Source organism: Bombina bombina, chromosome 1 (genome assembly GCF_027579735.1).
Source record: "Bombina bombina isolate aBomBom1 chromosome 1, aBomBom1.pri, whole genome shotgun sequence".
Lineage (NCBI taxonomy): Eukaryota > Metazoa > Chordata > Amphibia > Anura > Bombinatoridae > Bombina > Bombina bombina.
In genome coordinates this window covers 526,868,690-526,884,040 of record NC_069499.1, presented here as the reverse complement: position 1 = coordinate 526,884,040, position 15,351 = coordinate 526,868,690, and the positions used below count along the sequence as shown (strand labels likewise).

The 15,351-nt window shown below is 37.0% G+C and overlaps 1 protein-coding gene across 1 annotated transcript in view; it reads right to left on the bottom strand.

Annotated features, from left to right (window-relative positions):
- Positions 1 to 1,007: 1,007 nt before the first annotated feature.
- C1H2orf80 (chromosome 1 C2orf80 homolog) overlaps positions 1,008 to 15,351 on the bottom strand; it is a 77,267-nt gene continuing 62,923 nt past the window's right edge. Inside the window, exons 8-9 of the mRNA XM_053690436.1 lie at positions 13,332 to 13,441; positions 1,008 to 1,237 (exon numbers count right to left, since the gene is read on the bottom strand). Coding sequence (XP_053546411.1) covers positions 1,172 to 1,237; positions 13,332 to 13,441 — 176 coding nt within the window. The 3' untranslated portion in view covers positions 1,008 to 1,171. The remainder of the gene's footprint in view (positions 1,238 to 13,331; positions 13,442 to 15,351) is intronic.

Sequence of the window (15,351 nt, the reverse complement as noted above, 5' to 3'; positions counted from 1 at the left end):
AGGAATTGTATTTAAAGACCGGCGATAAATGATACACGCCCACTAGCCATTACCCACACATATGGAAGTGTGAGATAGGCTAATGACACACACCCACAAGCTGACAGCTTTATATATGATATAAACAAACTAGCTAATGCTTTTAATTAATAAATAAATTAGACTTTCTACTATGAACAAAGGGGAGGAAAGAAATCCTCAGGAAATAAAGAAGTTATTAACCATATAAAATAGAAATAAATAGTGCATTCACTTTCATAAAGAGAGATTGCTGAAAATTTAATGAACCAACTATATGAGTGCTGTATTTGTTTTTTTGCTGAAACACTATTGTGCATACTATATATGTTTTCTTCCGAAATGTTTATGAGATATATTGTAATATCTGCTATATACTTGTTTTGATACTAGCTGTATATGTTAAAGTAGATCTATGCATACAATGAGTTATATATTCACATACTGGTATCAAGAAAAGTCAGTTTGTATTGTGAAGGTCACCATAGCAACATTTGCATAAGTAATTGGTAAATTGGGTGTGACCAATGTTTTAATTTATTTGAGGATGTATAAATAGGAGACTTCAGTTTTAGATCAGTATAACTTGCCTGAGGAAACAGAGTGGTAGCTCTGAGAAACGCGTAGCGAATTCTACTGATTTTTATTGTACACTGTTATATTTTTATATAAAGTGTTTTTTATATATATCTGGAGTCTCCTGAATTTTTTATCTGAACCTTCTGAATACATTGGACCATCTTTCACCGGAGTGGTATGTGCGCTGGGCCACTTTTAATATACCCAGCTTGCTTCATTAGCACTACAGTGTGCTCTATACTTTGTGAGTATATCTCTGAAGGGTAAAGCTGGTGGGTTCACACTCTGCTTTCTAATTCCACACTAGGAGTCGCCCTCTGTATATCTTCTTACTTTTCAAATGATTATTGTCGCCTTCTGCTCCAAAAAAATAACAAAATGAGGTCCTGATTTTTCTTTCTTTATGCAGACCATTTTTTAGACAAGCTTTATTGAATCTGGTCAATTATATTTGTTTAGTAATGTGTTTAGTAACAGATCTAAAGAGTAACAAAATACAAACTCTATAATTGTCTTAAACACTTCTGGTAGAAATAGCAGTTACAATGTACAACAAGAGAATGACATTATGGAGCTATACAATTTCTTTCTCTTCTTCTGTGACAGATTCAGATGAAAGTTCCATCCCATCAGCAGAATCCTACAACAATTAAAGAAAAGATTAGAGATTTTACTTTCTTTTCATTTGCTTAGAAAGAGTGATGTGTTATTATTGAACTACTGCTTGCAAACAACTAGGTGCAGGGGCAGAGCTACAGGGGATGCAGAGGTCGCAACCGAGGGTGGGGTCCCAGCTTTAAAAAAAAAAAAATTCCTAGTTAAAAATGTTGACCTGCCACTGCCTGCACTGATATAATGTGAGTGACGTGATGCTTCTCTGTCTCTGACTACAGGGGTTAGTGTTTCTGTTTTACCCATTGGTACTTAAGTGTGTGTGTGCATGTGTGTATGTGTGTATGTGACTGTGTGTGTATCTTTGCATGTATGTGTGTGTATGTTTATGGAACCAGCAAATTACAGACCTTGTTACTACAGCATGGGGGGGCGTACCACTATATCCAGTACGGGGGGGGCTGGACCATGTCATAGACTACATGTCATAGACTACTGTGGCCACTTTATAAAATACTGGGGCAGGTAGGGGCAGGCCAGCCATCTCACCGGCAGATTACAGACTGTGTCACTGACTCACTATATACAGTACTGGTGGGTTAAACAGTGTCACTATATACAGTAATAGGGGGTCAGACCATCTCACAGACTGTGGGCACAGGGTACCTCCTTTTGCAGACATGTAATCTGATTCACATTTATTTTCCTTCTTAGATTCTTGCACCTGAGCCCTGTGGTTTCTAGTTACGCCTCTGACTAGGTGTACAAGAACTAATTCTAGGATTCAGGATTGCCATGTACTTTCCTTTGCAAATAATGTCATTCAGAGTGGGGGGGGGGTTAAATTGCACACATCACACATCACAGTGTTTTAACACAGTTATGTAGTTTCATTATTATTTGTAGAGCGCGATCAGATTCTGCAGCATTTTTATTTGAATCATTGCTTATGGTTCACCACATTTACCTCTGAAATAGCTTAAATGTTCCCAACATATATTTTTTAACTGCTGAGATTACATGAGATATATTTATCTGAAGGCAGTATATACAATATATCATTAACCTGTACTACTTGTGTATATACATACATAGTAACATAAGAATGCATTTTGACGGCAGAAAATAAACATAGGCCCCACAAATTTGCCCAAATTTTCCTATAAATTGTAAACTTAATTTGTTTGTGGGATAGCATTATGCTTATCTCATACATTCTTGAAGCCCCCCACAGTTTGTCTTTACCACCTCTAATTGAGGTTTATTCTATGAGGCCTATTTATCAAGCTGTCAACCGCAAATATGCTGGAATTCCGCAGCGTAATTGTGGCGAGCTTGATTCGCCTCATTTATCAAAGACTACAGACTGGCAAAAGTTGAAATCTGTGACGTAATATACGATCCGCTGGTCTCATTCCGACACAGATCGATGCTTACGTCATTACAGATGTTCTGAATGCAAATTCGGCACTATCTGACTACTTTTGCTAGTTATCAAATATCTACCAGGTACGCTCGCCACTATTCCTGCCCAGCGTACCTGCTTTTCAATCCACCACCCTGGAGGCGGCTCATGCCATAGGAATCAATGGGAGTCTGAAAGCAGCGAAAGCTCATGTTCGCTGCTGCCCGATATCCCATTGATTTCTATGGGAGAATAAAAGTTATGTTTACACCTAACACCTTAACATAACCGCCGAGTCTAAACACCCCTAATCTGCTGCCCCCTACACAGTCGCCACCTACATTATACTTATTAACCCCTAATCTGCCGCTCCGACACCGCCGCCACCTACATTATGCTTATTAACCCCTAATCTGCCGCCCTGACACCGCCACCACCTACATTATACTTATTAACCCCTAATCTGCCGCTCTGACACCGCCGCCACCTACATTATACTTATTAACTCCTAATCTGCCGCCCCAACACTGCGGCCACCTACATAAAAGTATTAACCCCTACCCCGCCGCTCCCGGAGCCCACCGCAACTAAATAAAGTTATTAACCCCTAAACCCCGTGCCTCCCACATCAGTACCACTTACTAAACATATTAAGCCCTAAACCACCAGCCCCCCACATCACCATAAACTAAATTAACCTATTAACCCCTAATCCTAACAACCCCTTAACTTTACATTAAATATTAACTCGTCCCTATCTTATAATAAATTTAAACTTACCTTTAGGTTTAAAATTAAACTATATTAAACTATTAATTAACCTACCCTAACTGTTATGCTAAGATTACATTAAACTATATTAAACTAATAATTAACCTACCCTAACTATTATACTAAAATTACATTAAACTATATTAAACTAATAATTAACCTACCCTAACTATTATACTAAAATTACATTAAACTATATTAAACTAATAATTAACCTACCCTAACTATTATACTAAAAATACATTAACACCTAACTCTACTCAAATTATTTTAATCTACTATTAAAAATTACTAAATTACAAAAAACTAACAACTAAGTTACACAAAATAACAAACACTAAGTTACAAAAAAAAAATAAACACTAAGTTACACAAAATAAAAAATAATTTATAAAATATTTAAACTAATTACACCCAATCTAAGAGCCCTATGAAAATAAAAAAGCCCCCCAAAATAAAAAAAAACCCTAGCCTACAATAAACTACCAATGGCCCTTAAAATGGCCTTTTGCTGGGCATTGCCCCAAAGAAATCAGCTCTTTTACATGTAAAAAAAAAATACAAATACCCCTCCAACAGTAAAACCCACCACCCACACAACCAACCCCCCAAATAAAAACCTAATCTAAAAAAACTAAGCTCCCCATTGCCCTGAAAAGGGCATTTGGATGGGCATTGCCCTTAAAAGGGCATTTAGCTTTTTTCCTTGCCCAAACCCTAATCTAAAAATAAAACCCACCCAATAAACCCTTAAAAAAAACCTAACACTAACCCCCGAAGATCCACTTACAGTTTCTGAAGATCCGACATCCATCCTCAACAAAGTGGCAGAAGTCCTCATCCAAGCCAGCAGAAGTCTTCATCCAGATGGCATCTTCTATCTTCATCCATCCGGCGCGGAGCGGCTCCATCTTCAAGACATCCGACGCAGAGCATCCTCTTCTTTCGACGTCTTCTTCAACAATGAAGGTTCCTTTAAATGACGTCATCCAAGATGGCGTCCTTTAGATTCCGATTGGCTGATAGAATTCTAGGCTATTCCAATCAGCCAATAGAATGCAAGCTCAATCATATTGGCTGATTGGATCAGCCAATAGGATGAAAGCTCAATCCTATTGGCTGATTGCAACAGCCAATAGGATTTTTTCAACCTTAATTCCGATTGGCTGATAGAAATCTATCAGCCAATCGGAATCTAAGGGACACCATCTTGGATGACGTCATTTAATGGGAAACTTCATTCGGAAGAAGACGTCGAAAGAAGAGGATGCTCCACTCCGGATGTCTTGAAGATGGAGCCGCTCCGTGCTGGATGGATGAAGATAGAAGATGTCGTCTGGATGAAGACTTCTTCCCGGTTGGATGAAAACTTCGGCCCGCTTGGATTAAGACTTCTGCTGGCTTCGCTGAGGACTTCTGCCGATTCGTTGAGGATGGATGTCGGGTCTTCAGAAACTGTAAGTGGCTCTTCGGGGGTTAGTGTTAGGTTTTTTTAAGGGTTTATTGGGTGGGTTTTATTTTTAGATTAGGGTTTGGGCAAGGAAAAAGAGCTAAATGCCATTTTAAGGGCAATGCCCATCCAAATGTCCTTTTCAGGGCATTGGGGAGCTTAGTTTTTTTAGATTAGGCTTTTATTTGGGGGGTTGGTTGTGTGGGTGGTGGGTTTTACTGTTGGGGGAGTATTTGCATTTTTTTACAGGTAAAAGAACTCATTTCTTTGGCGCAATGCCTGCAAAAGGCCCTTTTAAGGGCCATTGGTAGTTTATTGTAGGCTAGGGTTTTTTTATTTTGGGGGGGCTTTTTTATTTTCATAGGGCTCTTAGATTAGGTGTAATTAGTTTAAATATTTGATAATTTATTTTTTATTTTGTGTAACTTAGTGTTTATTTATTTTTTTTGTAACTTAGTGTTTGTTATTTTGTGTAACTTAGTTGTTAGTTTTTTGTAACTTTGTAATTTTTAATAGTAGATTTAAATTATTTGAGTAGGGTTAGGTTTTTAACTATATAATATAGTTAATTTAATTTGTAGTTTAATGTAATTTTAGTATAATAGGGTAGATTAATTATTAGTTTAATATAGTTTAATGTAATTTTAGTATAACAGTTAGGGTAGGTTAATTAGTGATGAGTTAATATTTAATATAAAGTTAGCGGGTTGTTAGGTTTAGGGGTTAATAGGTTAATTTAGTTTATGGCGCTGTGGGGGGGCTGGGTTTAGGGGTTAATAGGTTTAGTAAGTGGTAGTGATGTGGGAGGCCAAGGGTTTAGGGGTTAATACATTTATTTAGTTGCGGTGGGCTCCAGGAGCGGAGGGATAGGGGCTAATACATTTAGTTAGTTGCGGCGGGGTCTGGGAGTGGCGGAATAGGGGTTAATAAGTTTATTAGAGTTGCGGTAGGCTCCGAGAGCGGGGGGATAGGGGTTAATAAGTTTATTAGAGTTGCGGTGGGCTCCGGGAGCGGCGGGATAGGGGTTAATAACTTTATTAGAGTTGTGGTGGGCTCCGGGAGCAGCGGGATAGGGGTTAATAACTTTATTTAGTTGCAGTGGGGTCCGGGAGCGGCGGGATAGGGGTTAAACATTTTAGTATAGTGGCGGTGTTTAGTGACAGGGTATAAATAAAGCTGGGAAAAAGCGAATAGCAGCGAGATCGATGACTGTTAGTTAACAACAGTCCGCTGCTCATTGCCCCATACTTGGTGCGTGGCTTTTTGACAGCTTTTTATATAAATATGGAGAGCGTATTCAGGTCCGCGGCCACAATGTTAGGCGATGTCAGGCGAGCGTATTGGTGCCGTCAAATGCAAGAAAGTTGACGGCTTGATAAGTAGGTCTCTATGATTCAACCACCGTGTGAAGAAGTGCTTCCAAAAATTACTCTTAAACAGGCTACTCATCAATTTGAGATCATGAACCCTTGTTCTGGTGTTGCTCTTTTTATGAAAAATAGTTAGAGCCTCAGCTTTATTAAGCAACATAATTAGCGTATAATGTACTTATAAAGTTTCTATTATATTATATTTTAATTCTCTCCTCTTTAGAGGTCCCTTCCATCATTTTTGTCTGAGAGCCCTGGTTGGTCTCAGTCCGTCCAATCCTCCAATTTTTTTATTTACATCCCGATTATTTAAGAATTTTTTAAAGGAACTTCAATCTATGATAGCTTCCCCATTTACTGATCTATTTAACCGCTCAACACTGTTAGGACGTTCCATGCCGTCCTAACAGCACTGGGCTTTAACACTGTTAGGACAGCATGGAACGTCCTATCTTTTTTGGTGTCCTGCACCCTCCTCCTTTTTTTAATGAGAATCAAACTGGGGGCCTTGAAATCACAAGATAACAAAATGATCACATGACTTCATATTTTGAGCAAGTGTTTACATCAGAACTTTGTTGTGATGTTAAACACTTGCCCTGGGCATGAAGGTATTAATCAAACGCTATTGACAGGAGTTTTGGAAGAATAAAGAATAGCTAATGTAGTTAAAAAAAAAGGGTAGTGAGGGATACACTGGTTACTACAGGCCTGTCAGTTTAAGTTAAATAGTAAGGAAACAAATTAATATTATTTTAAAGAAAATAATTATGGCTTAAATAAAGACAAACAATTTCGCAGACTGCTCTAATTGACTTTGTCTATGTAACTAAAGTGTTAGACCACTGTGGAATAGTTGATATTTGTTCAAAAATGTACTGACAATATGGGACCAGGGGGACATTTTCTGAATTAAAAAGTAGAACAAGGATCTCTGATACCAATTCCTGAACAACTATTTCCATAAATGTTTCTTGAGGGGAGTTTTCTACATGAATAATAGATCCACAGACATGGAAAAGAGCAATGGTAGAATATGGGATGTGTGGTACGAAATGTGGCTTGCTAGAAAGGACACCCAAAGCTAATTGTAAAATACACATTTGAAATATGTTTTGAAGGTCTGCATGCAAGACCTGCAAATCTAGTACTGCAAAGCTTATTTAAGAGTATTAAAGATAAATATAAACTTTATTGTCACTTTAAAGCGTGTCTATTTTAAACAAAAACAAAAAATTATTATTACTTAAATCTGAAGGCAAATAGTGCAATATGCGGTGCCAAGCCGGATTTCCCACACGGCTATTGGCTAAGAGGTGGAACTGTCACCTGCCAGCCAAATAGTGAAGATAGCGTTCTGCCGGTGGGTTGCCTTAGCAGCTCAGTGCGGCGATCGCTTGGAACAAATAAAGGAGCTTTCAGCATGAAGTATTTTATACTTCATGAATGAAAGTCGCCTTTATATGTTCCAGTGGTAAATCCTAGCGTTTCACAAACACTAGGATTTTCCATCACGTTTAGCTATTTTCAATGATTCACAAATGTATGCATTTTATTATTGTACATCTGTTTCTGTAACTCAGCTGTTGACACAAGCTAGATAGCTAGATAGACAGACAGACACACAGATTAACAGACAGAAAGCTACATGGAGAGAGAGAGAGATAGATAGATGATAGATAGATAGATGATAGATAGATAGATAGATGATAGATAGATAGATAGATAGATGATAGATAGATAGATAGATAGATAGATAGATAGATAGATAGATAGATTATGATGTATAATTGCATTAAATCAATATGAATTATATCTATCTGCCAACTGATTTAAAGATGACATCTGGCAAACAAAAAATATGCAGATATAAAATAATTATAATTAAAACAAATAAATGTTTCTTGCACCAATAGCAGCCAACAGAGATATTAATATTTATCACTAATACTGGGATAACATAGACACAAATTTTCTCTAGATAAATTCAATACGGAATTTCTATATTAAGTGACATGAAAACAGGCAAATTAGTCTCCAATTCGATTTCAGAACTCATTGATGCTGTTAACTGGACCAATTAGTCTACTAAAATGTATTCTGTAAATTAAGATATGGGTGGCCGGGCTGTATAGTGCAATATATTTAAAAAAAGAGTTTGGGCAGTATTTCTTGACTGTAAAGGGCTCCAATGCATTTCTATATACAGTATGTGTACATATGTATTTATGCGTTTATACTGTATGTGTATATATGTCTATAAATACAAATATATATATATATACACACACATACTTATACATATTTATGTATCTCTATGTTAAAGCCTTTTGCCTGCCATTTTTTCTAATACCTGAGACCTTATATCTTTGAGCCTTTATAACTTTTTTGTGCAATATTTATTTTAATAATTTTTATTAGATTGTTTTATTATAAGTGTATCTATACTTTGTAATGTATTTTTTATGTGTTTTGTGAAAATTTTTTGTTTCCCAAAACAGTTAACCAGAGCTCTGAGGACACAATATCCTGACGAGCATTAACTTAAATTACGCTCAAGCCTTTGTGTTTACTTTCAACTTGTAATAAGAGCACTAAACACAATGTGCACAAACAGATGCGATAAACCCCTTTTCGCTCACATGTAACTGTTAGCACGCCACTCGTAATCTGTCCCAAAACAGGGCAATTATTTAGAAAAATATTCATATTAATAGTGAGTGCAACATAAGCGACAAATGTTAGGTTAGAGGTTATGCGTTATACGAACATCTCATTCTGACCCAGTATTTTTTATGTCGATAAGAAGACACTATTTTGAAAGAAAGGTATTTCTCTGATTTCAATGTACGTGCAAATGTGTCCATTGTATGAGGTAGAGTGATAAAGAGATTGTAGTTGCTACAGCTGTAAATTCTCAGGATTAGGCAGCAGATTATATACAAGAACCCCTCTTTTGTATTGAATTGCATGGCTTTTACTTACATTAAAAGGCTTAAACAATCTTGCCAAATAATGATCTTCATATGTTTTTGTACACATAACATCTGGTGCAAGGGAAACTGAACCTTTTCAAGGTTACATTTTCAGGTATGTTAATCTGAGGTCTGATGAAGACATCTGGCTTAAAGTGTGAAGCACAAAATGTTTCTTTCATTATTCAGATAGATTTTTTTTTTTATTATTTTTATTGAGGTTCATTTTAAGGCATACACAGGTATACATGTCACTATAGAATGCAAAGACAATTTGTTGCAAGACTTACAACCAATATAAACACATACAAATAAGTATACATTGTAGGATTACATGGCAAATTTTGGTAGCATATGTATACATATAACTTGGCAAAGAAACCGCATACCTTCTAACTAATATGTGAGGCCACTTATGGATAGGGTGACCATAGTGCTGCTTTAAAAAGGGACACATATGAAAAATACATATGTTAAGGCTATTTTCAGGGCTGTTTAAAGAAATGTTTTGCATAAGAACCCTGACATATGTATTTTTCATATGTGTCCCTTTTTAAAACGGCAATATGGTCACCCTACTTATGGACCTCCTAGTGCTATGGAAAATGTGAATTTACAGAAGGTAGTGTCTAGTAAAAGGAGATTACTCTTGGGTCTTAGATGGTGAACCTCTTTATTTTTCATTAGTTAACGGTTAAACCTCCTTTGATATTTGAAGGCACTTTTGGACTCCAAAGTGTAATAGCATATAGAATAGCAGGAGGAGAACTGTAATATAGGGCCACTTTTGGACCAAAATTATATAAGGGCTCCATCTTCATCCCGCCGACGCAGAACATCCATCCTGGCCGACGACTTCCCGACGAATGACGGTTCCTTTAAGGGACGTCATCCAAGATGGAGTCCCTCGAATTCCGATTGGCTGATAGGATTCTATCAGCCAATCGGAATTAAGGTAGGAAAATTCTGATTGGCTGATGGAATCAGCCAATCAGATGCAAGTTCAATCCGATTGGCTGATCCAATCAGCCAATCAGATTGAGCTCGCATTCTATTGGCTGTTCCGATCAGCCAATAGAATGCAAGCTCAATCTGATTGGCTGATTGGCTGAACCGTCATTCGTCGGGAAGTCGTCGGCCAGGATCGATGTTCCGCGTAGGCGGGATGAAGATGGAGCCGGAAGAAAGAAGATTGAAGATGCCGCTTGATAGAAGACTTCAGCCGGATGATGGACCTCTTCAGCCCCCGCTTGGATGAAGACTTCAGCCGGATGATGGACCTCTTCAGCCCGATGATGGACCTCTTCAGCCCCCGCTTGGATGAAGACATCGCCCGGATAGGATGAAGACTTCGGAGCCTCTTCTGGATGGATCGGTGATACCCGGCGTGGTGAAGATAAGGTAGGAAGATCTTCAGGGGCTTAGTGTTAGGTTTATTTAAGGGGGGTTTGGGTTAGATTAGGGGTATGTGGGTGATGGGTTGTAATGTTGGGGGGGGTATTGTATGTTTTTTTTTACAGGCAAAAGAGCAGAATCCTTTGGGGCATGCCCCGTCAAAGGCCCTTTTAAGGGCAGGTAAGGTAAAAGAGCTTTACAATTTTTATTTTAGAATAGGGTAGGGCATTTTTTTATTTTGGGGGGCTTTGTTATTTTATTAGGGGGCTTAGAGTAGGTATAATTAAAATTGTTGTAATTTTTTTATAATGTTTGTAAATTATTTTTTTATTTTTTGTAACTTAGTTCTTTTTTTATTTTTTGTACTTTAGTTAGTGTATTTATTTGTATTTAATTGTAGATAGTTTAGTTAATTTATTTATTGATAGTGTAGTGTTAGGTTTAATTGTAACTTAGGTTAGGATTTATTTTACAGGTAATTTTGTAATTATTTTAACTAGGTAGCTATTAAATAGTTATTAACTATTTAATAGCTATTGTACCTAGTTAAAATAAATACAAAGTTGCCTGTAAAATAAATTTAAATCCTAAAATAGCTACAATATAATTATTAGTTATATTGTAGCTATATTAGGGTTTATTTTACAGGTAAGTATTTAGCTTTAAATAGGAATAATTTATTTAATAAGATTTATTTTATTTCGTTAGATAAAAATTATATTTAACTTAGGGGGGTGTTAGGGTTAGGGTTAGACTTAGCTTTAGGGGTTAATACATTTATTAGAGTAGAGGGAAGGTCCGGTCGGCAGATTAGGGGTTAATACTTGAAGTTAGGTGTCGGCGATGTTAGGGAGGGCAGATTAGGGGTTAATACTATTTATTATAGGGTTTTTGAGGCGGGAGTGAGGCGAATTAAGGGTTAATAAATTTATTATAGTAGCGGTAAGGTCCGGTCAGCAGATTAGGGGTTAATAATTGTAGGTAGGTGGCGGCGACGTAAGGGGCGGCAGATTAGGGGTTAATAAATATAATATAGGGGTCGGCGTTGTTAGGGGCAGCAGATTAGGGGTACATAGCTATAATGTAGGTTGCGGCGGTGTACGGAGCGGCAGATTAGGGGTTAAAAATAATATGCAGGGGTCAGCGATAGTGGGGGCGGTAGATTAGGGGTTAATAAGTGTAAGGTTAGGGGTGTTTAGACTCAGGGTACATGTTAGGGTGTTAGGTGCAGACTTAGGAAGTGTTTCCCCATAGGAAACAATGGGGCTGCGTTAGGAGCTGAACGCGGCTTTTTTGCAGGTGTTAGGTTTTTTTTCAGCTCAAACTGCCCCATTGTTTCCTATGGGGGAATTGTGCACGAGCACGTTTTTGAAGCTGGCCGCGTCCGTAAGCACCGCTGGTATTCAGAGTTGCAGTGGCGGTAAATTATGCTATACGCTCCCTTTTTGGAGCCTAACGCAGCCCTTCTGTGAACTCTAAATAACAGCGGTATTTAAAAGGTGCGGAGGGGAAAAAGCATGCATAGCTAATGCACCCCTTTGGCCGCAGAACTCTAAATCTAGGCGTAGGTAAATGGCAGATAAACGCTGGTAAGCACCTACTTGTTACATATATAAGAAATCTCAAGGAAAGGTCTGTAAACATCCATCTTCCCACTTTCTGTAGAGCATGCAATTTTAAACAACTTTTTAATTTACTTTTATTATCTATTTCAATAAAGGATACCAACAAAATGATGCAAAATTGAAGATAGAAGTAAATTGAAAAGTTGTTTAAAAGCTATGTTTTATCTGAATCATGATAGAAACATTTTGGGTTTTATGTCCCTTTGAGCTCATGGACTAGGGGCATAATCTCAGGTCTGATGTGGGCATGTGGGTGAGAGGGACATCAGAGTCTTAGGGTTTGTTAAGTTTTACCCTTTGGTATACAGAAGTCAAAACTGAAATGACATCAGACATCAATGAATGCCGACAGCATAAGCTGTCGGCATTTATCATTGCACAAGCAGTTCTAGAGAGTTTGCAAAATATTAATTTTTCCCTGGTTTTAACTTATCCTAGAGTCATTGAACAAGAAATGCAGTGACTATTTATATATTATGTGACTTTATCAGTGAAAATATAACATCCTATCTTGATGATTAGTATCATATGCAAATCTAGGGGCCGATTTATCACAGTGTCAATTGGGCCAAATTCATCTGTTTCCAGGCAAGCCTTCAGGCTCGCCGGAAAAAGGAGTTACGAAGCAGCGGTCTTAAGACCACTGCTCCTTAACTTGTACATCTTCTCTGAGACTGCGGTCTGCAATCCGCCCTATCGTGTACGATCGGGCTGATTGACACCCCCTGCTAGTAGCCAATTGGTGAACTGCTTGTGCAATGTTAAATGCCGACAGCATATGTTGTTGGCATCCAGCAATGTCTGGTGCACATGATCAGCTACAGCGGATCATGTCCGCCAGACATTGATAAATCGAGCCCCTAGTGTTTTGAAATTAATGTCTTCTACTTGGCTGAATCAAAATGGATTAAGAACGGTACAAGCTATAATACTTATGGAGTCTGTATATAGGAGTACAATTTTAAAGAAGCAAAGAGGAGAATGGCCAGAGAAAGTCATTAGTTTTGAGAAGATTGCATGGTGGGATTTTTGTACACAGAGAAAATATGTTGAAAATGGTGTATTATTCTTGAATGCTTCATAAAGACTTCAGTATCACCCAATACAATAAACATTTCTTTTAAGACTTACCATGTGTTGGTTCTTTGAACCCTGGTTTGGGTTTTGTTGACCTATCATAATGTTTTGCTCTTGTTTTGTATTGGTATCTGTCATGCATATAGACTTGTGAACTCTGGTACCTGTTTGTAGAAAAGAGACAATTATTTTCTGTAGGTATATTTAATTGTTTTCACAGACACAGTACCAATAAAATGTTGTGCAAACTCCAATAGCATAAAGGGAAGATATAGTTTCAAAATTACTGGGTTTTCTATTGGAACTGTACTTGGAACTTCAATCTAGATTTCAATGAAACATCTTTAAGTTCAGCTTAAATGGACATTAAACCTAAAACATTTCTCTCATGATTCAGATAGAGCATACAATTTAAAACAGCATTCCAATTTACTTCTATTATATAATTTGCTTTATTGTTTAGATATTCTTTGTTGAAGAAAAAGCAATGTACATTGGTGAGCCAATCACATAAGGCATCTGTGTGCAGCCACCAATCAGCAGCTACTGATCCTATCTAGATATGCTTTTCAGCAAAGAATATCAAGAGAATAAAGTAAATTAGATAATAGAAGTAAATTAGAAAGTTGTTTACAATTGCATGCTCTTTCTAAATCATGGGGGAAAAAGATGGGTTTCATGTCCCTTTAAGTTGTCGGACTGTTTATGTGAAAACCTGGTCTATTTCCAGTGGAACAAAGGGTGTTTTAAGTACTTAATCATTTGACTTAAAACAATAATTAAGCTAGTTTTGGTCTATCTTCGTGGTCGCCAACATTTGGTTATTAATATATCAGGATTTTTAATTTAATACTAAATATATTTTTAATTTTATACTAAATATATTTATATGGTAAATCCACTAAACCATTACAACTGAAAGGGTCTCCATTATTTCCAAATAATTTATTAGGAACCAATATATATATGTTATAATAAGAGGAATATTTACAGATATATACACATATATTTTACAACAAAACAGTCCAAATAATAATACAGGACAATTCTAGCTACCACAACCCCAATTTATGCCCCACTGCTAACAAAATAAAATAATCACAGATAATTGTATCCCAGGAATACATAGTCAAATTGTCTAGTGTCCAAAATCAGCCATCTTCACCAGAAGAGGGGGAAGAGAGAGAGACTAGTTTGGTTTCCCATGTTATGCTCAATTCAAAAGGGTTTGGCCTATCAAATGCCAGTCAAAGGCTATATGGGAGTGTCATTAAAACTTAGACTAAACACCTAGCCTAAGAGACAAAGGTGTATCTGAGGGGAAGGGATTTTAAAAATGGCTATGTGAATATTCCAGGGATAAAATCTGTAAGCTATGTCACCACAGGGCCACTAAAAGCTTTCAATACTTGCGAGCCCCTCTCCATCCAATCTGCCGCAAGCAAGAGGTGCAGACCTGACAGCCTCAATTAATAAGGTGGGTTTATATAATTATATGTTATTTATAAAATTGTATATATATATATATATATATATATATATATATATATATATATACACAAGGTAGATAAGTTGAAGCACTCACTGGACTTCAGAATACTGTGTACAAAAATATTTATTTGTGACGTTTCGGAACCTCAAACGTCCCTTCTTCTGACCTATTTTATATTTTTTTCTCTTGTTTATATATATTCTGTATGTCGGTTAAAGTGAAGGTAAAGTTTACAGTTACTGATGACCGCAATGCATATATTGCTATAACCTCAATGTAGTCGCTAAGTTTTTTTTTATCTTATAGCTATTGTTCATAAGAATTTTATGTTTTAAAATTCCTACCGGTTCTCTCCCAACTCCTCCCAAACCCTACTTCCTTGTTCTCCTGTTCTGACGTCCCACACGCTCTCTATGTCGCACAAAAGTGCACTCACAATCAGGAATTCCACAGCGCATGCATTAAACTCTGTGCTAGCGTGATTGAAACAACAAAATTGTTCAAATATTTGCCAATCTATTTCATAGATACACTATTAAACAGCTATGATACCTACTTGAACCACAATCTATGTGTGATGGT